Below are 26,985 nucleotides of genomic sequence, written 5' to 3' on the forward strand. Positions count from 1 at the left end.
TTCTTTTGGTAGAACCTCCAAGGCTTGTAATTTCACCCAAGAACCAGACTTTTACAGAAGGTTCTGAAGTGTCCATCAGGTGTTCTGCCACGGGTTACCCAAAGCCAACAATTGTGTGGACACTCAACGATATGTTTATCATGGGCTCCAGCAGGTGGGACTTGAAGTTGTCTCCATTTATTTTAATATCATATGTGAGAAGGAAGGTTTAAATTGTGCCAAAATATTCTACTACTTCAACAGGAGTCTATGAGTTTTGGAAATAGTACCTCAGTCTTTACTTCAATAACTCTTTAATTGTAATTGCCTCATCTCTAACAGAGAAACACTTTAGTTCTCTTCTTCAGGTTGTTTTACAAGATTAATTTATGTAGTTTTCACAAAATGTAGTGCTAGATATAATAGTACTAATAGTATTTATCATGAGGAAAAAATCCTGGAAACACCTATTTATAAACATCTACTCATGCTGTTGTGGCTGCCTGGAGTGTGGATATAACCACTGTTCTTTCTAACAGTTTTGCTTGGTCCCCTTTGTGTTCCCAGGTACAGAATGACCCCAGAAGGCACCTTAATCATAAGAAAGGCAATTCCCAGAGATGCAGGAATTTATGGCTGTTTGGCAAGTAACTCAGCTGGGACAGAGAAAGAGACATCCATCCTCACATACATCGGTAAGCAATAAAAACAATGTAATGAAATTTTAAAAAGAAACTAATTTATCATCTGTTCAAATGAGTAGAACCCTGCAGAATGTACTAGTAGAAATTTCAAAAATCTCAGAAGATATGATGAACAGCTCACAAATATCCCTTTTGTTTTCTGTTAAAACCTGAGTAGTATTGTTAGGTAGTATTTGGAGCTTGATGCTCTTTCTAAAAAGAAAGCTCTTTAGGTTTAAAAAAACCCCTAAAAATAGTCTTACTATGGGATGGGCTGGGAAACATGAGTGATTCTTTGGAAAAAAAATTGTGTTTCTGTATCAAAATACTGTGTTAAAACACTGATAGCAAAGTATTAAACTGTTTTATGACTGATATCTGGCTGGAGAAGGAGAATGACTCTTCATGTTTGTACTTTCTACATGGTGAAACTTTTCTGATTTTGTCTTTATATTTCCTGTACATTCTGCATATGATTCAGGTGCTCTGGACAAGACTTTACTTTTCCTTGTTTCCCAGTGTTTATCTTTGACTTTTAAGTCTGTTTGACTTTTAATGCAAACATTCTTCCATATATCATGGGAAAATTAGAGTCTTTTGTGGTTTATATCTTAAAAATTACCTATACTTTGGGTGAAGAGCTCATTTTTTTCTGTCTTGTTTCTTTTTAGAGGAGCCAACATTGACTGTAGTTCAGAGTGAAATTCTGGTTGGTCTTGGAGACACGACTGTTATGGAGTGTAAAACTACTGGAATCCCACCCCCTCAAGTGAAATGGTTTAAAGGTGTGCTATTGCTTGGTGATTGAGTCATTTATTTAGCAGCAATATTTAGAACAATGGTCTGGAAGTGACTTAATTTCTCTCAAGAGCATCACGCTGTATTTAATCAGTGATAGACCTGTGAAATTCTCTAAATCTAGAAGAAATGGCATTGACCTCTAGGGCATAAATTCCTGCTTCTATTTAAATATGGTGAATTAACACACTATAATCAATAATAATAGTAGCATAAAATAATAGTAGCATAATTAATAATAATAGTAAAACAAAGCTGAGCCTTCTGCCTGCTTAAATAAGGTTCATTCTTTCAGAAAATGTTTAGCTTTATGCTACAAAAACCACAAAACATTTTTCTGAAGCCTTTCTTGTTCTGTTTTCATGTAGCCTCTAATTAGAGAAGGCGACATAAAGCCTGACACACTGTACTAGTGCTGATCTCTGCCCAAAGGTACTTGGGTTTGTGTTTGCCTTATGGAACCAATAAATAAAAAAGGATGTATTTAATGTAGTAGTGGACTTTTCCTCTCAGTTGAGTGGGAGTCAGAGTTCTCATCTGCTAAATTCCTACAGCTGTGTTGTGAACTAACTCAAACTTGGACACTGTTTTGTTGGGATAATTTTCATAAATATAAGTATATATTTGATATAAACTGTTATATTGCCTTTTTCTGTCTGGACTTAGGTGACTTAGAGTTGAGGCCATCAGCATTTCTCATTATTGATATTCACCGGGGTCTTTTGAAGATCCAGGAAACACAAGACCTGGATGCTGGTGACTATCAGTGCGTGGCCACCAACGAGGCAGGGAGGGCTGCTGGCCACATAACTCTGGATGTTGGCTGTAAGTAGTTAAAACCTGTGTGGGACACATTCAGATTGCAGAGTTTCTGTACTGGTCAGGGAGTGGTGCTTTGGCTCCCTGAACCTTTCTAACAGATCTCTGTGTGTGCTGGGAACACCTTTTGGTGGTGTTGACTGAGCAGTTTCCTTGCCCCATTTGGACTCCAGCTTGGCATCACGGAATGGTTTGGGTTGGAAGAGACCTTAAAGCTGTTTCCAGCCCAGTCTTAACTTCTTTTGCGAAGTATAAGAGTTATGTGGAGGAAGAGAGGCACAGGAGGAGGAAGCTGTTCAAACCTCAACCTAACAGAATTCTCAAATAGAGAATTAATTACACAAACTTGAGTTATAATGTGGGGTTACTGTACAATTTAGCCCTTCCTCTCCTCTTTTCCTAATTCTTTCCATCTGCCTGTGGCCTGACACATTGCAGCCTGTTAAATGTTCCTGTCAGGCACATCTGCTTTCTGAACGAATGGCACTGTCTGCAGAGACAAGGAATTTAGCCATGCTGATCCTTAGAATGTTTCTGGAGTTGGGAATGTTAGAAGAGAACCTGTGCAGAGTGGGACATAAGTTGAGGCCCTCAGTGGCATTGGGGAGTGGGATTGCTGTGCTGCAGTGCTCACTTTGTGTGCGTGCTCTCTCCCCAGCTCCGCCCGTTTTCACCCAGGAGCCGGGTGACGAATCCGCGGATCTGGGCTCCAACGTGACACTGCCATGCTACGTGCAGGGCTACCCGGAGCCCAGGGTCACATGGAGGAGGCTGGATGGGGCTCCCCTCTTCTCCCGGCCCTCCACACTCAGCTCCAGCAGCCAGCTCAGGACAGGCGCACTGGCCATCCACAGTAGGTAGACCCAACCTCAAAAGAACAGAATTCCATGAGGAACTAAGACAATGAACTATGGAAAAAGGCTGGATTTTTATCACAGGTTGTGTTTGTGATACTGATGTCATTGCTGTTGACATGCAGTTCATTTAGCTGTGAGCTTCTGAATTCAGTTGTGTTTGGTCATTGGCTTCAATCTTCTTCATGCAGATTAATATATCTTCATTGAAATACACGTGGCCTATAGTCTCTGATCCTGAGGAGCATGAATTTTCATTTTTTGTGGTTTTTGTTTTGTTTTGGTGGGGTTGGTTTTTTTTGTTTTGGTTTGTTTGTTTGTGGTTTTTTTGGGTGGTTGGGTTTTTTTTAGCAGAGAATTGGTTCCAAACTCAGTGTTTTAGACCTGTCCTAATTTGGGTAATAATAAAAAACTTTTCAAGTGGCTTTGTGATTTTGATTATTTTGGAGCATTTCAGTCACTCTAATGCTAAGCAATATTATTCTGTCTTCTTAATTAGCTTTCAATTCCTTTCTGTATTTTCATTGCATCTGTACTTGGTGACTGATGGAAAGAAATGCTCTGTTTCAAACTGAGTGTTTGAAGGTGGGGGAGACGAGGACGTGGTGTCCATGTGCAGAGGGAGGGGCTGGCTGTCCATGTATCATTTCAGATGCTGCAACCAGCTCTTTTCTCCCCCTGTAGATCTGTGGGTCAGTGATGAAGGGACCTATGTGTGTGAAGCTGAGAACCAGTTTGGAAGGATTCAGTCCCGGCCAGCCACGGTCACCGTGACAGGGCTGGGTAAGAGCAGTGCATGGCAGTGGGAGCTGCTGGTGTTTGGGCAGCACACAGGATGCCTGGGGGTTATGTCCATACATGCTGACTTATCTGTGTGCTGTATTTGTGTGTCATCCATAGAAACTGAATTAGAAAACATTTACATGGGATATTGCAATTGATTTCGGTGGATTTTGCTTGTTAGAACCTTTTTTTGACTGGCTGCACTAACTGGAATTAGTTCCACCCACACTTTTACCTTGGACCTTAAAGAAGTGATTTATCTTTTTTTTTTTTTTTATTCCTAAGTAAGTTTATTGAGGAATGAGAAATCACCATAATGATGAATGCTAGTGATGGGGTTCCTGCCATTTAATTAATCTTTAAAAAAAACAACAAAAAAAAGCAGCAATGAACGTGGTTGTGACAACGTTGAGATAGGTGGGAAGGAATCTTGGTGTCCAAAAAGACAATAAATGAATCCCACAATGGTTTGGGTTGGGAGGGACCTTACAGCCCAGCCAGTGCCACCCCCTGCCATGGGCAGGGACACCTTCCACTGGCCCAGGTTGCTCCAAGCCCCATCCAGCCTGGCCTTGGACACTTCCAGAGATCCAGGGGCAGCCACAGCTTCTCTGGGCACCCTGTGCCAGGGCCTCCCCACCCTCACAGAGAGCAGTTCCTTCCCAATATCCCATCTAACCCTACTCTCTTTCAAATATCCGTGCTGTTAGAGGATTGGTTGTTTTCTCAGTTTGACATCTGGCAATAAAAGGAAAAATAATGCAATGGAATGTGTACATTTGCATGAGGATAAGAACAGAGTTTCTCTGCCATCAAAGAAACCATTTGTTAACTTCAAACTTATTGCAAGAGCCAGTAATACTGATAGTGTTTGATAGACATGGTTTTACCTGTTTAAAAGTATTATTTAATGCCCAGTACTTAATTTAATTTTGCAGCCGTGTGCCCAGGTGTGTTGCTGTTGGCTTTTCACAGAATGTGCCGATTTTCTGCTGGGCTCTGACCTCTCTTTTGATCCTTCACAATTTTATGCCCAGTGGAAATTACAACTTACTTTTTGTCCTCTCCAAACCCACTACTTCTGTTCTATATTTTGCCCAAGTAAGGAAAAATGATACTTCAACTTGGTACCAGGGGAGCATGAGTTCCCAGGGAAACCCTTGATAGGATCCAGTTTCAGCTGGACAGCATCTTCCATTTGCTGCCATTCCTTAGGCTAAGGATCACTGTTTGTGTATTTCCCCAGCTTCCCATCTCTTGTGCTACCCCTCCCCTACACATTTATCTTTTTTTCATGTCTTCAATTTCATATTAATTTAATTTAATACTTTATATGACTATATAAAAATTCCTAATAATTTCTTCTTGTTCTTCCTTTTGTTCAAGTCACTCCTCGGATTGGAGCAAGCCCTGCCACAGCCAATGTCATTGAGGGCCAGCAGCTCACTTTGCCTTGTGTTCTGCTTGCTGGGAACCCCATTCCAGACAGGAGGTGGATTAAAAACAATGTGGTGGTAAGACCAGTTTGTTTCCTGTGAGATTTATTGGCAGAGGAAAGCTACAACTGACATCTCAAGGCATGATAACAGCTTGGTTTGATTTACAAAAGTTAATGTGATCACTGCCCATGCCAGGGAATTTCTGATCCTGAAGTACAGATGAGGGAATAGGAGATGGCAGTGAGGGATGTGGAGGTCTAGAAAATAACTTGGAGCCAAAGTATTTGTGAATTATCCTTTTATCTTCTGTTTTGCTTGCTTTCAAAGGAGTTTTATGCAATTTTTTAGCTCGTGAACTTCAGCCTTGGACTCTGAATGTGGGAATGCTAATGGAATATGACTACTAGAATGACAAAAGTAGGTTTTTAAAAATAAAGGTACCAGAAAATTTCTGTAGATTTAGGATGTTTTAATTTTCCTGTTGCTGATGGGCTGAGGTAAATTCCAGTGTCCCTGTTCCCTATCCTCCTTTCCTGGTGGTGCTCTACTCAGAGCATGAATGAGTGTTTTATTTTCCCCTTTGGGAACATACCATTGCCAGTTTATACCTCCTGCAGACACAGCTAGGTGATCTCTATGGTCCCTTCCCACCCAAACCACTTGGAGATTCTAGAAAGGTTCTGTAGACACCACTGGGTTGCCTGTGTGTATGAAACTTCAGTTCTTTAATACTAAAATTTCTGACTTTACCCTATGAAGCTGCTTTCTATCTTTGTTGCTAATTTCTCCCTAAAACCCTTTCTGCACAACTGGAATTAAAATATTGTAGCAAAATGCCTAATTTATTTTCACAAAGCAGAACCTGGTACTACTTGACTCCTGTTCAGGTTTCCTGCTCAGTCTAGGTGTCTCTGGGAATCTCTGGTTTTTCCTTAGGCTGTGCAAGGAGCCCAGGCTGTAAGCTCTGTGAGAAATGCTGGCAGGATCCTCCTTGTTGAGTTGCTAATTCCTCTCTCTAGTAGTGCTGGTTTCCTGTCATTGTAAACTGCTGGGAAAAACTGTGCTCCAAGGAAAGTGTTGGAGTAAGTTATATTTAGAGAAGAATTCAGCTGCTTCTGAGTGTGACTGGAACAGATTTGCTTTCTAACAACCCTTTATGAGACAGGGCTGTGCTGCCAAGCTCAGCTTGATGTTGCTGTAGGATATATAACTCTTCAAGGATTACTCCTTGGTGAAAGTTACCATTCTCTTTCACAATGGTTTGCTTCAGAGCTGATCTGTTTGATGCATGTGGAAGTTAGAAGAAGGTTTTGATAGCTGTAAAGGAAAATAGTCTACTTGTGGAAGAAGAACAAGTCACTGCACTTACCAAGTACAGGAGTAACCAATAAAAATACAGTGAAATAATTGAGCTAAATTTGGGTTTGCTTCATTAAAAGCAGGAGTGGCAGCACAGGATGTGCTGTGGCAGAGCAGAGTAGCTCTTGCAGTTCTTACTCTCACTCCAGCAGTAAATATGAGGTGCTACTAAAACTCTTAAGTAAAAGCAGCTTTGCATGAAAGATGGAAAGTAGGAAAAACTCTAGTAAAATTCTCCAGGAACACATAATTTTTAACAACGTGACATAGTCAAGCAAATCCACGGAGCATCCCAAAGCGAGCATTGTTAGGGAGTATTCTGCCAGTGAAAGGTTCCGTCTCTCCCTTGGCAGCTGCTTCCCAATCCGTACGTGAGCGTGCGCAGCGACGGGAGCCTGCACCTGGAGCGGGTTCGGCTGCAGGACGGCGGGGATTACACCTGCATGGCCAGCAGCGTGGCGGGCACCAGCAACAGCACCACCACTGTCCACGTGTTCGGTGAGCAGCAGCCTGCCCTCCGTGCCCGGGGGCGAGCAGGGCCACCACTGGCCACAGCAGCCTCCAGTGCTGGGCTGCTCTCGCTGCCGCTTCTGGCACGGCGCTGCTTTGTAAAGTAACACGGGGGGGACACTGGATCCACTGCACGGGGAGTGAGCAAGGCTGGTTCTGAGTAAAATCAAATAAAACAATCTCGTGCTCGCAAAGGATCCTCATTGAAAGGCGGGGCTGTGCTGGCTTCATCTGGTTTAGTTAAAAAACAGGTGCAAGTGGGAGTTTGCTGGAAAACCGTGAGAAGTGCTGTCTGAATGTTTCATAACTGGGGTAAGGAAGCACAGCTCATGGGAGAATTAAAATGAAAGAAAATGAATTATGAGTTTGGTAAAAGTCATAATTTGTTTGTTGTTTTTGGTGTAATCCCCATTCTCCTCCCCCTTATTTTTTCTCTTTAATTAAAACATACCAAAAACTGCACTGACAGCAAGACAAAGTGTTAGCACTCTGGTAATCCATCTGTGTTTCAGCTGAGCATATTTGTGTTAGCTCAATCACTTTATGGTTTCTCACGTGTTAAATTTTCTCACATGTTAAGTTAATCGTGGGAGATTTATTTTAAGCTTCACTGAAGATGCTGAAACCTCTTTTTATATAAAGAATGGCTATAAATTTTTAGTACAGGCAAGTTCTCATAAGATCTTCCATCTCAACGCTAGTTTTTTGAATGTTTCAGAGCTTGAGAACAGAAAGGAATATCTTTGTGTGTGTTTAGAAACATATTGGTTTTGGTATTGTACCCTTAAATCTTACCTTATTTTTCTGTTACTTCAAAGGCAGCTCAACTGAGTGAGGAAATTCAGGTTTTTATTGTCTCCTGTTACTGATTTTGAGAAGCAAAGCCTAAAATGTTGTCAGATGATAATGTGACAAAGCCCTTCTGAAATAATTTCAGTCAGTGAAATACAACCTGCAGTCAGTTTAAAACTGCCTGCACATAATGCAGTGATGAGCCTATGGCTGGCAGGCTGTGTAGTGAACAGGGATTTATTCTGTCCTGAAAGGCTGGAAAGTGGCTCCTTTTCCATGTTAAGATTGGAGAAGAGGCTTAAAGGTCCCAAACCCTGCTTGCCTGTAGGAAGTAGTAATTGGATATAAGGATTTTATCATACATCAATTGTGCCACGTTGAAATGAGTTCTGGATGTCTTTAATATTTGCATGTGTTTGTAGTCCTGCCTGTCATTCATCATGGACAGCAGATATTCAGCACCATTGAAGGAATCCCAGTGACACTGCCCTGCAAAGCGAGTGGAGTTCCCAAGCCATCCATTGTCTGGTCCAAGGTAATCCCTCACCTTTGAGCTGCTCATGCTGAAAAATGGGCTGAACGTGTAATTTAGTTGTCATAAAAACTATAATTAAAGAACATGGCCCAAAACTCCAGTTGTGAGGGATCTGGAAATCTCTCTCTGTTCAGAGCTGCTTTTGTTTCTTAGAGCAGAACTTTTGGCTGTGGTCCTGCTGCAGCTCAGTGTTCTATTCTTTGGCAGGGCTTAGGTTATCGCTGTATCTTTATGGGTTTTACACTTTAGAAATTGTTCCTGTTCCTGTTGTGAGTTGATAATTTGAGTTTAGGCAGCCTGCCACAGACTAAGAGTTTGTTTTTCTTGTGGAGCTCTGACTTTTTTCTCTGAGGAAAGTGTATTTAATAATGGCATTGTGGGGTTAGCTCATGACTTTTCAGTCATGACCTTGATAAGATGTGCACTGAGGAGGACCTCAGCCTTTGAGGGAATTTGTCTTGAAGCCAGTTGGGTTTTATTTTCCCTCCTTGAACAGGGTAATTTCTGGTAGTAACAGTTATTTGGGGTATGTTACAGCTCACATGATGTGGTGTGAAGTTGCTTCTGGGACCTCAGAAGCTGTGCAGATGTAACTGATTGGGACCTTGGGAGCAGCTTTGTTTCAAAGAAGGAATAGAACATGGTTAACTGTTGGTCTGGTAGGGAAGAGAACATGGGAGGATTTATTTTTCTTTATTTTATCACTTATTCAACTACACGATGAGGAAGCAGTTGACTAAGAACAAATTTGTGTAATGTATACAAGATTCAGTTTGACATCAGAAATCAATGTCAAAATTAACTCCGTTGATTATTATTCTTGAATATTATTTTTTAAATTTTCTTTTAAGGTTTTGGGTCTGTAAAATGTAGCAGGCTTTCTGCATAAGAATCCCTGTGCTTCTGTTCTTGTTACTACTTAGAAAATGATACTTAAGGACTGTGAAAAGTTAATTGTAGTTAATTAGTTTGTATAAATGGAATTTTAGGGCCAAGTTTCTTAGCTAATGTAAAATATTTTGTCCATCACAGCCTCGAAAAAACAAAAGCAACTTTTATTGAATTAAATAATTGTTATTTGCTTTATTTTGGAAAATCCAGACACTGTGGACTTTTATTATTTTTCTTTCCACAGAAAGGAGAGGTAATCCTTCCCAGCAACGTGAGGTTCTCAGCAGGGTCAGATGGAAGCCTGTATGTGGTGTCCCCAGGGGGAGAAGAGAGTGGGGAATACGTGTGCACTGCCACCAACGCTGCTGGCTATGCCACCAGGAAGGTGCAGCTGACTGTCTATGGTGGGTGTCACCTCAGCTCAGCTGCAGGGTCCTTGTCACCCATCCAGTGCATTGGGAGCTAGGCACAACCAGGGCACATGGGATGGGAGCTTTTCTCTAGTCAGTGCTTTGGGATCCCCAAACCAGGTAGTTTTATACATGGCTGATCCCAAAAGGCCTGTCCTTCAGCCACTATAATTCCCTTTAAGCCTCCTTATCCCTCTTACCCCGAGTTCACGGACCTTGGATTGAGCATAATTTCAGCTTTATGGAAGTGGATATGAAGCATCTGCACAGGAGTAGAATTTCCTGCTGAGAGAAGAATGAAGATCCTTTAATCCCACCAGTCCCAAGCCTTCCTGTCATCATCAATCCAATGTTATTAAAAATTGGTTCAGGTGTAGGTGTGCTTTGCAAGGCTTTTGTGGCTTGGAGTTTCTGGTGTTTCAGTTCAGGGAGTGGTTGCTAACTACCTGTGCAATACAGAGCTCAGCACATGCAGGAATTACAACCATCTGTTGTGTCCATCTTTTTGAAAGGATAGTCCAGGCTTTCTGCTATTTGTGCTATTCCATGGGGGCATCAGCTGGTGTATGAGCTACAGGCACTATACATCAGTATGGCCGTGATTTATCTCTGTTGCAGACCGGTCATTAAAACAGGATTGTAATGTTTTATACCTGACAAAAACCGAGATGTTGTATGGTGTTACATTTGTACAAATTTGTATATTCATTGCAGCTTCTTAATGTGTTCCATGTTATAGTGAAACCTAGAGTGTCCAGGCCTGGAGAGCAGCAAGGAAATGCAGATGATAAGCCCATAGAGGTCTCAGTAACTGCAGGGGAAGATGTCACACTTCCATGTGAAGTGAGGAGCTTGCCACCCCCCATAATTACCTGGGCCAAAGACATGCAGCTCATATCTCCATTCTCTCCAAGGTAACAATATTTGATGAAAACAAAATAGAAGTAAAATTCCCTCTAAACTATCAGGATTTTGGAAGGATGTGTGATTTCTGATTGCCACAGGATCACTCAGAAGGTGTTACTTTGTCCTGCCTGACCTGTTGTACTGGGTCTTGAAACTCTCTTTCCCAAGCCTGCTAAGCCTGTCATAGTTGCACAGCTCACATTCCAGCACGTGCTTATATCCAAAATCAGGAGGAAAGAGATCCTGGGTATTTGTACTGTGGTGGTGCCCAGAGACCCACATCATCTATGCATGATTATAACTGTTTAAAAACTGTGTTTCTTATGTACTTCACATTTATGCCCAGGGGATCACTGTCTATGCTTTACATGAAGTCTGGGCTGGCAGTAGGATACAGATGATGATGATGATAAATGTTTGGGTGTGCTGACAAGGGCGTGTTGCTTGCTGTGTTTTGGACCCAAAAACTCACCAGAGACTTTTGAACATGTGAAAGCAGAGTTAAATACTTGTAAAATGTTGCGCTGACAGCCTCAGAGAATGAAGAGCTGTGTTGGACCTTGTTGGAGTTCTCCCTTATTATTTAATGTGGCACAGAACAAGAGGGGAGATGAGCTGGTGACTATTCCCTGGATGCTCCCCAGTGCAGTGCCAGGTACTGTCACAGGCTGTACTGCTGCTTTCTGCTCCTCAGGGTCCCTCAGAAGGGCCAGGCACCAGCTGTGTTCATAAAACAGGGGGATGGCAAGGCTGGCCACAGGCACACTGTGATGGCTGGTGTCTACCAGTGATCCCAGGGATGGAATCAGCCAGTGTCTGAGCTAAGGAATTGTACTGGAGATCCTCCTTCTCTTGTGGCCAAACCTGCACCTTGGAGGCGTTCCTGGGAGCCTGTGACAGCCTCAGCAGATCTTTGGCCACCGTGTCTGCTGAAGGAGGCTCGTGTGCAGGGATTTGGCTTGTCAGTAATCCATGAGGGATTTTCTGCTGTGTCCTGTGAGCACGTTGCATGCACTAACAATTCTGCATTCTTGGTCTCTTACTTGTCCTTGTTTTACCTCAGGAGACACTGATAAATTAGGGTACTTGCTCATGGCTGTTGTGGTGAGATCCAAATTGTCCAGAGGAACAGAAGTCCAGCTCAGCCCGTTCCATAAAATTGTTTACAGATGTCAGCAAAAGTTACAGATTAGTACAAACAGAACTGTTTGAGACCACCCAAAGATCTTGTTAGAAATGTGAACAGTAAACAAAGGGAGAGGGAAATCAGATATGAAGGAACTTTTATCAGAAAGCAAATGTAATTACTGGACAAAATCAAGGAGAAGAAGTTGCCTCAGAAATTTGTCTTTTGGGCTTATAAAAAAAGTGCCAAAAAGTTTGGAAATATACAGGCAGTGGAGGAGAAGTTGTATCAGACAGATTTTACACTGGAGAAAATACATTTCACTTTCCTTCCATTCATCTCTCCAGCCATTGCCATCCCCAATTTCACCATTTATGTCCTTATGGTAATGCCCTAATTAGTGCCACAGAGAGGAAGGCAGATGATCTCACCAATTTGGGATGTTATATTGAGTTACCAGGCTTGAATTTCTTCTTGTCAATCCTTAGCTGTCATTTTTTATTCCCTCCTCACTTATTCTCCCTGTCTCTGTTACCTTTGACTCCTACAGAAGATTTTGGCTTAGCTGGCCAAAGTAGCTCCTGGTGTTACAAATCTGTGACCAGAACTGTGGGAGAACTTAATGTTGTGTAGTTAATTATTTACTGGGAGATAATGGCAATTCCTATAAACACCAGAACTGGTAGTTTTGATTCAAAATCTTGTCTTCCATCTTGAATCAATGTAACATCATTTTTTGCCAGGATGAAGCACTAATAAAAGTTGTAACTTTCTGACCCTGCTGACCTGAGCTAGCAAAAAATTTTAACAAGAGGGGTGAAGAGCTCCATTTCTCTGCCTCTGTCACATTTTAATAAGTCTATAAATATCTAGAACCAAATTTTGTAATTTGCATCTTAAATTTTGCATATTTGTTATGTATTCTGAATATAGGGGCCCCATAAAGAATTAGAGAAAAAAAAAGAGTAACTATAAGTCATAGTTGCATAATATGGTCAGAGTAGTGTTATTTTAGCTCGTAGCAATCATTAGCAGTGTGTAAGGAGAGGTCATTTGCCTTTCCATACATGTTTATATGGTTTATCTGCTTCTTCTTTTTCCAGACACACTTTGCTCCCCTCAGGGTCAATGAAGATCAGGGAGACCCAAGTGTCAGACAGTGGAATGTATATCTGTGTCGCCACAAACATTGCTGGGAACGTGACTCAGTCAGTGAAGCTCAGTGTACATGGTGAGTTGGAGCTCCAGGCTTCATTGTCTGCAAATTTCCACGTGGAACTGAGCCTCTTTAAGAGTTTTTCAAAGTTTTTTTCCTAAATGACCTTAAATCCTCTCAACTGCTGTTCTTTCAGGTTGCATTATCTTCATATGTGACTTATTTATTTTGTGGAAAGGAAATATTGTATAAACACCCACAAATACATAGATATGTGTAAAGGTGTCCAGTGGCTCCAGCCAGGACCTGTCCCTCTCCATTTTCTTACCTTTCTCTCGTGTCACTCCTTTGTCTCTCTCCTGCTCTCCCCATACTGGAGCCCAACCACTGTCTCTTAAACACTCACAATGTCAAGTCGGGAAAAATGTCACTTGTTATTGTTTCTTGCATTTTTTAAAAGTCTTTTTATTGCCAACGATCCTTAGGGAAAAAAAAATACTGTGGCAAAAGACTTATGGTGGATTTATATTATTCTGTAGGACTGATGAAATCACTTCCAGTCATATTTTATCTCCTTGTCTGAACTTGTGTTTGGAAATGTACAAAGGTCAGGGATTATGGAAAGGAAATTAAAATGCCAAAAGGAAAATATGATTAACTCTATCATAAAAGCTTTTGAATTGTTTTGTGTTATGAGGAGCCAGTACCCACAGCTCTTCCAGTGTGCTCAGAATATGACAGTGCTTATGGGAGCTGTGCAGTGTGGCTTGTTCAAATGAATTCAGCACCAGGGTATCTCTTATGCTATTCTGTGCAGAGAACATGCAGGGCTGCTTTTGTAGTCACCTTAGGGCATTTGATTTCAGTAAATAAGGAACATTTTCTAAAATGATAAAAATAGAAAAGAATTTCATAGGATCATAAAATGAGTTGAGTTGAAAGAGACTTTTAAAGGTCACCCAGTGCCACCCCCTGCCATGGGCAGGGACACCTCACACTATCTCCAGGGTGCTCCAAGTCCCATCCAGCCTGGCCTTGGACACTTCCAGGGATCCAGGGGCAGCCACAGCTTCTCTGGGCACCCTGTGCCAGGGCCTCACCACCCTCACCATAGAAAATTTCTTCCTTATACCTGGTCTGAATCTCTTCTCTCTTAGTTTAAAATAGTTCCCTCTTGTCCTGTCCCTCCATCCCTTGTCCCCAGTCCCTCTCCAGCTCTCCTGGAGCCCCTGTAGGCACTGGAAGGTACTCTGCAGTCTCCCTGAAACCTTCTCTTCACCAGGCTGAACACCCCTAGCTCTCCCAGCCTTCAGAATGATTCTGCACGTTGTTTCTTTCACATTTCTGTGGACTAAACTTGTCTTCCTCAGTTCCTCCAAGGATCCAGCGTGGGCCTCGAGTTCTGAAAGTTCAGGCTGGGCAGCGAGTGGAGCTTCCCTGCAGTGCCCAGGGCATCCCTGCCCCGTCAGTCTCTTGGTTCCGAGGCACAGGCGCCGTGCCTGCAGACGGGGGGAGGCTCCTGCAGAGCCCGAATGGAGCTCTGGCCATCAGCAGCCTCCAGCTCCCTGATGCTGGCATCTACACCTGCGTGGCCACCAACAGTGCTGGCAGTGACACGGCAGAGGTCACACTACAAGTGCAAGGTGCTTGTTTGGGGCCACGCTCCTGCCCTGGCCCAGGCTGGCATGGGGCTGGGGCATTGCAGGGCTTTCCCTTGCCTGCAGTTGCATGATGCAAAAGCCACATCTGGTTTAGATGTTATGTTCTGATGTTAATTGAGGAGAATTAGAATGAGGAAATAGTCTTTGGAGAGGTTGCAGAAATAAAAAAAAAAAAAGAAGCGTGCACTCTCTTTCTCTATGTATATATATTTAAATTAAAAAATGATGTTGAAATGGTGAAAGGGTAAGTGGTCAATGTGCCAATTTAAATATGTAGTGTAACTCCTCACCTGAGGGGCTGACAGATGTCAATGGAGCATGACTGACTTAAGCTAAGCAGGAGCTGTTTCTTCTTTGCAGAAGTCTAAAGGCAACATTTTGACTCTTTTGAATTAGAGATGCTGAGAAATGCTTCCCACAGACAACAAAGAACTCTCAGTAACTTTATTTAATTATACAGAATATTCTTTGTACAGTCTCAGTCTGCACAGGAGTTTAAAATGAGACCTGGGAACAAAGGATGGCAGTAGCACTAAAATATGTGGTGTGGGGAAAATACAGTTAAAATAGTATTTTTCAGATTATGCAGAAACATTGCCTTCACAATAAATATAGCAAGATTTAAAGAGAGTTATTTTCTTTCAAGTTTGAAAGCCTCTTTGTACCGCTTACTTCTTAAATATTCTCACTGAAATGGAAACTACTTGTATCGTACCCATTCCAGTCAATGTAAGAAGGGTTATTGGAATGTGACCTGTGTGAATGAGAGAGGCTTAGTGTTATGTATCATCAAACTGTATTTTTATGTTTGGAGCAGAGATCAAGCAGTTTTCCTGGGTCTAATTTTCTTTCAGAGCCTCCCACTATCGAGGACCTGGACCCTCCATTCAACAGCCCCTCCCAAGAAAGAGTGGCCAACCAGCGCATCGCATTCCCGTGCCCTGCAAAAGGTCAGTCAGTGTCTTGGCTACCCCTTGTAGTGACAAAAGGATCGTTTTCTGCTGACCATTACGAGTTACAAGGCTGCTGTAAAAATGTCTGATCCACAAAGTATTTTCCATGTACGCTTTATATGGAAAAATTCAAACTAACAGTGATTTAAATAACCACTGTGTGTGGAAGTCCTGTGGAAAGTCATTGCTAGCCAGCAAGGATTTTACGATATTTAGGATGAAGATTTTTAATGTTAAAATCATCCTGGAACAGCTGGGGCTTCCTCTTGGAAGCCTCTGGCCTCCCTGCAGGTAGCAGGAGTTGTTTGAATCAGTCTTGTTGTGAGCTGAGCGAAGCATTTGTGTCCGTTTCCCCTTTTCCTGGCAGGTATTCCCAAGCCTGCCATCAAGTGGCTGCGGAACGGGCGGGAGCTGAGCGGGGCTGAGCCGGGGCTCTCGGTGCTGGAGGATGGGACCCTGCTGGTCATAGCTGCCCTCACACCCTCGGACAGTGGGGACTATGTCTGTGTGGCAGCCAATGAGGCTGGAAGCACACAGAGGAGATACAGCCTGAAAGTCCATGGTAAATAATGCATACAGCCCTTGGGGAGCTGGCTTGGAAAAGTGTCTTGTTCTCTTCTTGCAAATTGCATGGCCTAAATCTGCCCTTGTGCTGTTAAATTATAAAATCTGAGTACTTCCTATTTTTCAGACACTCTCTATAGTTTTTCTTTTCCCATGTTTTTTCTGTTCTCTGTGACTTTATGCACAAACCATCTTTGTTTTCATCAAGGATCCAGGTACATCTTATTCCTAGAAAATCCAGTTATACTTGAAAATTTTAATGCAAATAACAAATGAAGCTTTGTACTGTAGAACTTAGAGATTGAGGGTTAGGTCTGCATTTCAAATGAGAGAAGAGTTATCAGAATGAACACAGACTAGGAGATTTCTAGTTGCTGATCTTCTTCTGCCATCATCCTAGTTAGGAAATAGAAACCCTACAGACTACTTTTATTCCAGCCTTGTTCACTTCCCATGACAGTTAGTTCTAATGCCTGAGCAGGATTATATCCTTGTTTTGAGAAGAGCAGGAATTCCATCTCGTGCCAATGGGGCTCCTCAGTGGGGTTGGAACTTTCTAATCCAGCACTCAAGGCCATTCTCTCTGAATTCATAGTGGGACAAATGATAGATGGGGTTCTTGGGCATGACTGGACCATTGAAGAGGAAGGATGACTCTGGAATAGGCTTCTTTCCTATTCTAAACAAATAACACCAGGTTTCAAGATTAAATTTCAGATTTATTTTAAGATTCTGCTCTTAAAACGTTGATGGTGCTTGTGTTGGAGCAAATTTCCCTAGGAGTCTGTTATTGAGCAGGAGAAGACTGGTTTTGGCAAAGGGAAGAAAGGATACAGGGAGATATGTCCGGAGCCTAAAGACAAATGGAAATGTTGGGAAGGGAATGAGAAGGTTTTGAAAAATTTTGATTTATAGTGGTCCTTGATGGGATGGAAAGGAGGAAGGAGGGAAATAGGAATAGGAAGATTTAAATCATAATGTTGAACTTTCTTGCAGTTCCTCCTGAAATTAGAGATCAAGATAAGGTGACAAATACATCTGTGGTCGTTCATCATCCTGCAAGTCTGTTCTGTGAAGTAACTGGTAATCCCTTTCCAATCATCTCCTGGTATAAGGATGATATCCAGGTATGTGGGATTAATCTGTGCACTTTTGAGGGCTTGGTATGAGAATTCATTCAAAATAAATACAGGTAAATGCCTTTATGCCTATATTTAAGTGCTCTAAGAACACATCCACGAAAAGGCAGCTCAATATGGCTTATCCATTAATTCTGCAAGTCAAATGTAAACTCTTTATTTTCAGTATTTCCTTAGGAATTGGCCTTGGCAACCCCCCAGTATTTTAGATGCAAACCATGCAGAGGGGACCAATATTGCCATTTTTTTTCATTCTACAGATGGAGAAATAAGAAGTTTTGGAGGAGAATTGAATTCCTCAGGATTATCCTTGAGTCCTCTGTTTCCACTTGTAGCTGATAAGTTGTAGTTTAAGATGAGGAGAGGTCCCTTTATGCACTCTTGGCACTGCCCATTGCTGCTGGTTGGAGTTTCCCCATTCCCTGCCCTAGGCTGAGCTACAAACCATATTGAATACATTGCAGCAGGGCAGGAGATTAGTGCTGAAACTGAAAGGGGAAACAGATTATCCTTCCACTAGAACTACCATTTTCTTATAAAAATCCAGCTGTGATACTTGGCTGCTGTAGCTTGGATCACATAAGGCTAATGTCTTGGGTTCCTCTAAGGTTGTGGAAAGCAGTGCTCTCCAGATTTTGCACAATGGGAAGATACTGAAGCTCCTGAAAGCTACTACTGAGGACGCAGGACAGTATTCGTGCAAAGCCATAAATGTAGCAGGAAGTTCTGAGAAGCTGTTTAACCTCCATATACTTGGTTAGTTCTGTGGCTCTGGGGTTGATTTTTGTTTGGTTTGGGTTTTAGTTGGTGATTGGAAAAACAGGTGGTATTTAAGAAGCCAATACATTACAACTCATTATAAATTGATTCTTCCATTCACTTCCCATGAATTGTTGGCTGCTGAAGCACTGATTGGTTAAACTTTGCCATTCTTGTCCCAGCACAGACAAAATGTTGCTTTTGATTTCGGGGCTTTGGTGCTTTGTTTTGTATTTGGGGTGAGCAGTACAACAAAAGGGTGTTCCCAGGTAGAGTTCACCAGTGCAGGTGTGGAAGTGCTTGTCACGATAGGATGTTGTGATCTGCAGAATTTCCCCTCTGCAGTGAACACTAAAAGTGTTTCAAGGGAATGTTAAGATCCACTGCTGAATTCCCTTCAGTCACAGGGCACAACTTCCCTGGCTAAATGCTAGTCCTCCCTTAATGTTTGTCTTTTTAAAGTTCCACCGAGCATAATAGGTGCTGATACACCTGGTGAATTGGCAGTCATCCTCAACCAGGAAATCCATCTGGAATGCAGAGCCAAAGGCTTCCCTGTTCCTGACATTCACTGGTTCAAGGATGGCAAGTGAGTACTTTGCAACTTTTGTGGTTTGTGTCAGGCTCTTCCTCCCCTAGAGCAGAGAGGAAGGGGGTGCAGTGTTTAACTACTGAGTGTTAACTTAGCACCATCAGAATTTGGGGTGGTGTGAGGTGGTAAATTTCTTTAATCGAAACTTAACACCTCACTTTTCTTTCTGAACTCACCCATTATTGACACTTGCAGAGCAGATTTTGGGTTTTTGAAATGAGATGATGGTTGAAGCAAGATAGTCAGAACCGTTTCTTTGCATTTATCCTGTGAGTTATTCTACCTGCATTATTTTACATGCATCATTAGTTAAAATGCAGTTGTTTAGCTGAGATGATTTTTTCACTGGTAGACAGAAGTCATATCAGATGTTTTGCTGGCTAGTGCATTGTGCAGTTCTGCATGTATACATTAAAGGTTTGAAAGGTTATATGTACATGTGTATATAATAAAGGTTTGAAAACATTTATAGCCTGCATGTTTTCCATGCCTCATCTCATTTTCCAAGAAAGCACATCAGGAGAATAATTCTTAAATATTAGTGGAAAACCCAGCTGGGCTGGGTGTTTTTGGTGTTTAACAAGGTAGCTCAGCATAGGCATTGGTCAGGACTCACAGATACTCTGCTGTGACAATTCCTTACTCTTTGTTATGGGTATGTTACTCTTGTGTAGTAATTGACATTTTGTTATCAGCAAAGGCCTAGCATGACTAAATAAATTAGGAAAAGGAGCTGAGGTCAGGTGTGCTACTCTGGTTCTGATGCTGACATCCTGGAGGTCTAAGCAAAGTACTTTTTGTGGTTTTATTTCTTTTAGAAGGTAGGAGTAGAGTTAATCATAATAGCTTATCACTGCATGGTGGTTCTTGTAATTAATGCCATTAATTTAGTGCTAAATGTCACTCTCAAATGTCACAATTACTGCCACCAAAGAACCTCTTCTTCTTACTGTCAGTTTAAATTAATGCTGAAAGGGTGGGGGCAGAATTCTGTGAAGCAAAATGGTCTCTGTTTCAGGCCCTTGTTTTTGGGTGATCCCAATGTTGAGCTCCTGGACAGGGACCAAGTTCTCCACATCAAGAGTGCTCGCAGGGTTGACAAGGGTCGCTACCAGTGCAGTGTCACCAACACTGCTGGCAAACAAGTGAAGGAGGTCAGGCTCGTTGTCCACGGTAAGTTTATGGAACGCCTGGTCCCAGAAGATCCTCTTCTTTTACTCTTAAGGTTTCTTTTTGAATAGAGATACTCAGGCAAATGCAAATTAAGTCTCTGGTAGTACAAAATTCGTGTGTAAACTTAATTTAATCATCATGTGTTCACAAAATGACCTTTTTGAGTATTTGTATGTTTGAAGTTAAGTATGGATGTGGAAAAACACATTGAAATGTTGTTTATGTGCTTCTTTTTCTGCTTAGTGAAAGCAAAAAATCTTGAAGGGTGTTATCAAATTCTGCTGTTAGATTCAACTGAATTTTTATTATCACATTGTCTTTATTGTTTTGATCTGTCTTAGGGAGGAGAAAATTAGACACGTTTTGCCTTATTTTTCTTAACCTGTCAGGATGCACCCTGTGCTTCCTGGGACTCAGAAATTCTTGTGCCAGAAGTGTGAAGGGTAGGGATTTGAGTCTGTTAGCTCTCAAGTCCTCCCTTGCTATTGATTTGTTCCTGAACATTGTGTGTGATTCTGTGAACTTAATGTGCATTATTTGCCTCATCTGGGACATTTGTGAAGCACAGAGCACCCACAGGCACAAGAATGTGGCTGCACACCAGTTGTGGTGAGACCTTTTTCTATCAGGAACAAAGAGAATGCTGGGAGGACCTGCAGGGGATTGTGGCTGTTCTGAGATTAGAGGAATAAAACAGCTTCCTCCTTTCCCCCCAGATAAAGTCTTCACACATGAGTAGGTTTATTTCAGGCTCTTCAGGAAAGATGAATTTGTGACAGCAGAATGGAACTTCTCTTTACTTTTATATTTCTCATTAGTCCTGGCTGGACAAACAGAAGCCCACAGACTAAGTGAGGAACCTCAATGCTAATTCTTGCTGGTTCATTGTTTTAGCTGTTTAGCCCTGCTTTTGGCTTTGATATTTTCCCAAAACACCATATTAAAACCATTCCTCATCTCTGATAGAGAAATGCTGTCACCTTTGAACTGGGTGTGTTTCAGCATATTCAGTGGATTTGGAGTTTTGATACAAAAAGTATTTTAATTAGTAAATATTTCATTGTGGTTTGATAACTACAGGACCAGTCTCAGGTGGGGATTCATCCATTCACAGACACTTTGCTTTACATTTCTGCAGTGTTGTTTTCAATGACCACTATGGAAGTCAGAGGAATCTGTGGATGTACTGAGCATGTTTGGCAGCAGAGAAGTCAATGTGTCTGCCAGATGTGTCTGGTCCTTTCAGCAGCCATAAATTTAGTCGTTGCCAATTGCACTGTGTTTTTATTGCTTCTATAGAGATTTATGGACTCTTTATATTGGCTGATTTACACAAGAGCTTGTTTGCTAGAAAAATCCGAGTCCTGCTGCCTAGAGAGCAAGGGAAATGACTATGGGCCAAAAAGCTTCAAAAATAGGAGGATATAGAGAGACTGTTAAGCTCATACTTATTCTCAAAGTAACTGACTTCATCCTCAAATGTTTGGAGCATGGAGCAGTTCCCACTGCTGTTGTGAAGGCTCTTGGGTGTGTTGGGTTTTCAACAGCAGGATCCTTGCTGGGAGGATGCACCTCCCCAGGCATCCAGGGATGGCTGTTTCTTGGATGGAGACAGGGAAGAGGACTGCCCAAATGCATTGCAGGAGGCTTGGAGGCCCAGCTGTGCTAACCTGGCAACCTTGGAGCCTGGTGGCCTTTTTGTTGTGTTCTCTTCATGCTTTCCACCTTGTGTGCCTTGAAGGACTGTACAGGTGATAGATGAGCTCTTCTGGGCAAAGAACCAAACAAAACACAGCAGGAAGTGTTGGAAAGCTGATGAAAATATTTTATTCTTACAGCATTCTAATATGTTGTTTAAATCTGCCCATATTTGTAGGCTTTAATGCTGTTGTTTTGTCTTTTGAACTAGTCCCCCCTAGCATTAAGGGAGGAAACATTACCACAGAGGTATCGGTGCTCCTCAACAACCTGATAAATCTGGAATGTGAAACCAAGGGAATCCCTGTGCCTACCATCAGCTGGTACAAGGATGGGCAGCGTGTGATTTCCAGCCCCCAGGCTCTGTACGTGGACAGAGGGCAGTTCCTGCAGATCCCACGGGCACAGGTGTCAGACTCTGGCCAGTACTCGTGTCGTGTGAGCAGCGCTGCGGGGGCTGCAGAGAAGCTCTTCCACGTGGATGTCTATGGTGAGGGACAGCTCCTGGACTGCCTTCCTGCTCCTGCTGAACAGCTGTGGAAGGGATTTGCTGCCACAGCCTGGCAGCAGTGGCTGTCATTAAATTCTGGCCTCTGTTGGCAGGGCTGTGTAGAGGGAGATTTAGACCCTCTGCTTTATGGGACTCTCCAACAGCTCTTGGCTTCATGGGATCATAGAATGGTGTGGGCTGAAAGGGACCTTAAAACCCATCCAGTCCCACCCCTGCCACGGGCAGGGACACTTTCCACTATCCCAGATTTGCTTCAAGCCCCATCCAGCCTGGCCTTGGACACTTCCAGGGATCCAGGAGCAGCCACAGCTTCTCTGGGCACCCTGTGCCAGGGTCTCACCACTCTCACAGGAAAGAATTCCTTCCTGATATCCCATCTAACCCTGCCTTCCCTTCACTGGCCTTGGTACCATGCTTTCTTCTACTCAGCTGTTTCTTTTCCATGTATGTCCATTCTCTATCTCACATCTACGTGCTAAACAATACTTACTTGAAAGAACCACTCTGGATGAGATCTTTAGTGTACTCCTATAAGTCCTTCTTGTCTAGTTCTTCCCTCTCAAAGTACTGCATGTCCTCTGGTCAATTTTGAGCTACATTGTTTGACTTCTCTGCCTTGCCTTGCCCAGCAGCAAATTCTTACATGAAATTGTGCATGACATGATGGCAGATGGAGCCAGAGTGGGTAGAACAAACCCATTTTCTCTTAATACATTTTTTTGGCTACAGAATTAATGGCTTGCCATATCTTTCTATTTTCTGCAGTTCCTCCAGTAATCGAGGGTGATGCTGACACAGCCCACAACAGGCAGGTGGTTGCTGGGAATTCCCTGACGTTGGAGTGTAAGGCTGCTGGAAACCCTCCCCCTCTCCTGACGTGGTTAAAAGATAGGGTTCCAGTGAAAGCAAGTGACAAGCTCCGTGTCCTGGCTGGGGGGAAGAAGCTGGAAATCCTGAACGCTGTCGAGGCTGACCGGGGCCAGTACTGGTGTGTGGCCACAAGCATAGCTGGAGAACAAGAAATCAAGTATGACGTTGAAATCTTAGGTGTGTGAGTTGCAGATTTATCAGGTTCCTATATACCTAAGGTGGAAAGTTTCCATAAAACCTATGGTTTAGTTTTTGGTATTAATATATTAAGATCAGTTAGTCATGCTCAATCTAGCTGAACCTGGGTACTGCACAACTTTTCTGTCCAGGGCTACAGAACAGTTGAAGACTTGTACTTTCAGGTTGGTTCTTGAAGGATTTTTGTGCATGTGTTAGGTAAATATTATTCTCAGCAACCTCTAAAATTCTTCTTACTTGTCTTCAGAGAAGAAAATCCCAGAAATACATTAAAAATATCACTTAATAGTTGCCTCTGGGAGAGGACATCTTTCTCTGAATTTGAGTTGTGTTGTGCGAGTTTTGAACCTTATACTGAAAAAAAAATTTCTCTTCTGTATCCTTTGAATCCATTACCACAGTCTGTATCTCAGCATCCCTTCTGAATGTCTCGAGGTCTTCTCCTGACATGGAAGAGAATTGTAAAGAACTGATTTTTAGGTTTTGCCCACTTGAACAGAATACTGAATGCAGATGTAGAGCATCCCTTCTGCTTCTGCAGGTAAATGTCACTGGTCTTGATAGTAGAGGAGCTGTGCTTCCTTCCCAGAGAGGATGAGACAGGGTAAAGAGGACCTGGAAGAGGATCCTCTGCACCTTTGTTTTCTCCTTCTGCTGACAGAGGGTGCCAAAAGGCCCCCCCTTCCCACCCATTCACAAGGTTCTTCTGACAGAATGTGGAAAACCCAACCAAACAAGAAACAGTAAAAAAGTGAGCAGTGATTTTGAAGCCACAAAATTTCACTGGGCAGATGTTTCCCTTCAAAAAGGAATAGTGATTCATAATTAATCAGTGTGTGTTTAACAGTGCTATTTGAGAGACTTGTTTGATATTTCTGATGTGTAAATGTTTCTGTTGGTGGATTTTTCTCTCTTACAGTGCCACCATTTGTGGAAGGTGGGGATGAGCTCTTGGGCTACATTGTGATTCTCCATAGCCCTTTGGAACTGGATTGTTCAGCAAGAGGGACACCCTCACCAACTATCACGTAAGGGCACTGGTATGACAGTAGAAAGATTACAAATAAATCTGCTGGTTGGTTAGGTGAGCTTTGTGACCCACATGTGTTCATCATGGTGGTAAATGAGTAGAGGACAAACTCCTGGCTCCACTGATAGCACCATCAGGCACACACTTGGTAACATCAGAATTTCATTTTAAAGTAGTTTGGTTTGTTGTGCCAATATCCATGTCCTGGAGATGAGGATAGAAAACTAGAGCAGACGTCTTTGCTAATGCAACTTAATTTGCCCTTCTGCCACGCTGATTGCTTTTGCTTTGGAGGTTCCTTTCTGCCTCTGGTGGTATCTGCTGTCACCTTTCTGACACTTTCTTTAGTGGCTGATCCCCAATATTCCCTTCTGATAAACTCTTCAATCCATGGCACTCAGACAAGGGGAATACAACCTGACACTTCCAGACTTCCCTAGAAATGCAGTTACTGAGGCATTCTGTTTAATAGCATTGTGCATATTTTAAGATTGTTGTTGATCTTACTCTCACTGAGAGCTGAGATGGAACTTTCCTTTTGATAGGTGGTTCAAAGATGGTCAACCAGCTGGAGAGGAGGCTGGACACAAGGTCTTATTAAATGGACAGAAACTTGTCATCTCTCAAGCTCAGGTGTCAGACAGCGGCCGCTATAAATGTGTGGCTGCAAACAAGGCGGGAGAACATGAAAAGGAATTTGATGTTACAGTGCATGGTAGGTTACTCAAGGTGGGAGGGAAGCAGCAGACTGCTTTTATTTCAAATTGCTGGCAAGAGGGTGCTCAAACTTTCTATAAATGTTTATTTGCATTAGCAGGTTGAAAAACTGGAGAGGAGGTTAGATGAAATAGAATCATAGAATGGTTTGGGTTGGACACCAGCCTCAGCAGGGACACCTTCCACTAGATCTGGAAGTAGAAGTGAAGCTGCACTTACCTCTATATATTTAAATGCAGATGTTTAAATGAGGCATCGTTTTTGTTTCTGGTGGTTTTTGCAGTTCCTCCAACCATTAAATCAGCTGAGCCTTCTGAGAGAGCAGTTGTGCTCTACAAGCCTGTGACACTGCGGTGCATAGCCAGTGGCATCCCCAGCCCTTCCATAACCTGGTTAAAAGATGGACAGCCAGTAAACACAGCCAGGGGAAATATCAGAGTAAGCATGATTGTTTTATGGGATCCAAATAGTGGAAGATAATTGCCATAAATTACACATGCTTGTGCTTCTTTTCTTTTTTCTTCCCTCACACTGTGGTACAAAAGTGCTTAAGATCCATCCTGCAGAGTGAGGGGCTTTTTACCTGATTAGGGTGCTGTCTCAGGTAATAGCAGTGTTCAGTAGACTGAATCCCACTAGACACCTCATATCAGGAGAGTCCATGACTGGAAATTCAGAATCCATCTCCTTTGATTTGTACTTTGCCCTTCAAGATCAAGTGGTTATCTGCTGATTGTGAGATGGCTCTAGCCACTCATCCCTGTGAAGTGGGGTTAGCTGAGCTGTTCTGTAATCACTGCAGCAATCACTGTAATTCCCCTCTCCTGGTGAGATCCTGCCTTTCCATGGAGAACCCTCCCCAGTGCTCCCATGTTCCAGGGGTGAGTGCTTGCGGTGCCTTTGATTTCCCATGGCTGCAGCAGTTGTCAGCACCTTGCCTGCAGTCTCCTCTGCCTGCCTGCCCCTCGCCAGCCAGGTCTCCTCACACCTGTACATTTCCTGATGCCGCTGTCCCGGGGACGCTGAAATCTCTGACCCAGCGGTTTCCTTGTCCACGAGCCGGGGTTGGCAGGGGACGAGCCCGGCCGTGTCCGTTCGCCCTCTGGCCCAGCGGCTGTGCCGGGGGCAGTGGTGTCACACGGCTCCTCTCTGTGTTTGGGAACAGCTGGAGGCCTCGGGCCGTGTCCTGCAGCTTGGCAAGGCGCTGCCCGGAGACGCCGCCCGCTACACCTGCGTGGCCACCAACGCAGCGGGGGAGGCACAGCAGCACACCCGGCTCCACGTGCACGGTAACCCACCGGGCTGCCCACCTGCAGCACCTGGGCTCGCTTTGCTCTGGCTTCTCTCCTGCCTCTGCACGTCCACCTCTCAGTCCTCTGTCTCTGTCACACTCCGTTAGTAAGGAGTGAAGGCAAAAACTGCCTTTTGTAGTTTGGCCTCTCTCCTGTAATACCAAAGAACACAGGAATGAATGAATGAATGAATGAATGAATGAATGAATGAATGAATGAATGAATGAATGAATGATCGATCTTTCCAGGTACCTCTGCTGCTCAGAGGTATCCCAAAAAGCCAAACACATTCCTACTAACCCACCCCTCAGAAGGGTACTCTGTTTCTGAATCAATAAGTGATATGCCACCACTGGCATTACTAATTTCATCCAAGCTTTTTGTGCATGCTGGTATTCCCCGTGACCCTAGAGAATGGGAAATTTTTACAGGAATAACTTCTGAGAAAGGAACGTTTTCTTGTGAGAGGATTTTTCAGCCTGTTTAAAAGGAATTTTCTTTTGCAGCTAAATCAGTATAAAAAGAATCAGGGAAACTTGAGAAGCTGTTTGCATGTGAATTTAATAAATGAATGCTCTCATCATGATTTGCGTATATTTGGCTCAGAAGTGGTCATGAAGTGTTGTGCATTGCTGATGTGACCCAGTCCTCAAAGGAGGTGTGGGAATCCTCAGGAGGTGCAAGAATGGACTGTGACAATATTCTCACAGAGTATGGCTATGTTGACTTTTATTGCCAAACCAAGCCAGTAACTGGAAAACGTTAAACTGAAGCGAGGAGAGGTTGCA

General features: G+C 42.9%; 1 protein-coding gene across 1 annotated transcript in view; it reads left to right on the forward strand.

Annotated features, from left to right (window-relative positions):
• Positions 1–26,985, forward strand: part of HMCN1 (hemicentin 1) — a 165,482-nt gene that overhangs the window by 62,769 nt on the left and 75,728 nt on the right. Inside the window, exons 12-36 of the mRNA XM_088170182.1 lie at positions 13–154; positions 547–674; positions 1,334–1,447; positions 2,127–2,285; positions 2,938–3,132; positions 3,818–3,916; positions 5,303–5,430; positions 7,068–7,212; positions 8,439–8,551; positions 9,687–9,846; positions 10,592–10,766; positions 12,988–13,115; positions 14,411–14,683; positions 15,556–15,651; positions 16,022–16,216; positions 17,215–17,345; positions 17,966–18,113; positions 18,579–18,705; positions 19,727–19,881; positions 21,791–22,069; positions 22,856–23,137; positions 24,078–24,186; positions 24,734–24,903; positions 25,189–25,343; positions 26,071–26,194. Coding sequence (XP_088026308.1) covers positions 13–154; positions 547–674; positions 1,334–1,447; positions 2,127–2,285; positions 2,938–3,132; positions 3,818–3,916; positions 5,303–5,430; positions 7,068–7,212; positions 8,439–8,551; positions 9,687–9,846; positions 10,592–10,766; positions 12,988–13,115; positions 14,411–14,683; positions 15,556–15,651; positions 16,022–16,216; positions 17,215–17,345; positions 17,966–18,113; positions 18,579–18,705; positions 19,727–19,881; positions 21,791–22,069; positions 22,856–23,137; positions 24,078–24,186; positions 24,734–24,903; positions 25,189–25,343; positions 26,071–26,194 — 3,930 coding nt within the window. The remainder of the gene's footprint in view (positions 1–12; positions 155–546; positions 675–1,333; positions 1,448–2,126; positions 2,286–2,937; positions 3,133–3,817; positions 3,917–5,302; positions 5,431–7,067; positions 7,213–8,438; positions 8,552–9,686; positions 9,847–10,591; positions 10,767–12,987; positions 13,116–14,410; positions 14,684–15,555; positions 15,652–16,021; positions 16,217–17,214; positions 17,346–17,965; positions 18,114–18,578; positions 18,706–19,726; positions 19,882–21,790; positions 22,070–22,855; positions 23,138–24,077; positions 24,187–24,733; positions 24,904–25,188; positions 25,344–26,070; positions 26,195–26,985) is intronic.

The sequence above is a fragment of the Sturnus vulgaris genome, chromosome 9, assembly GCF_052056855.1.
Source record: "Sturnus vulgaris isolate bStuVul1 chromosome 9, bStuVul1.hap1, whole genome shotgun sequence".
Classification (NCBI taxonomy): Eukaryota; Metazoa; Chordata; class Aves; order Passeriformes; family Sturnidae; genus Sturnus; species Sturnus vulgaris.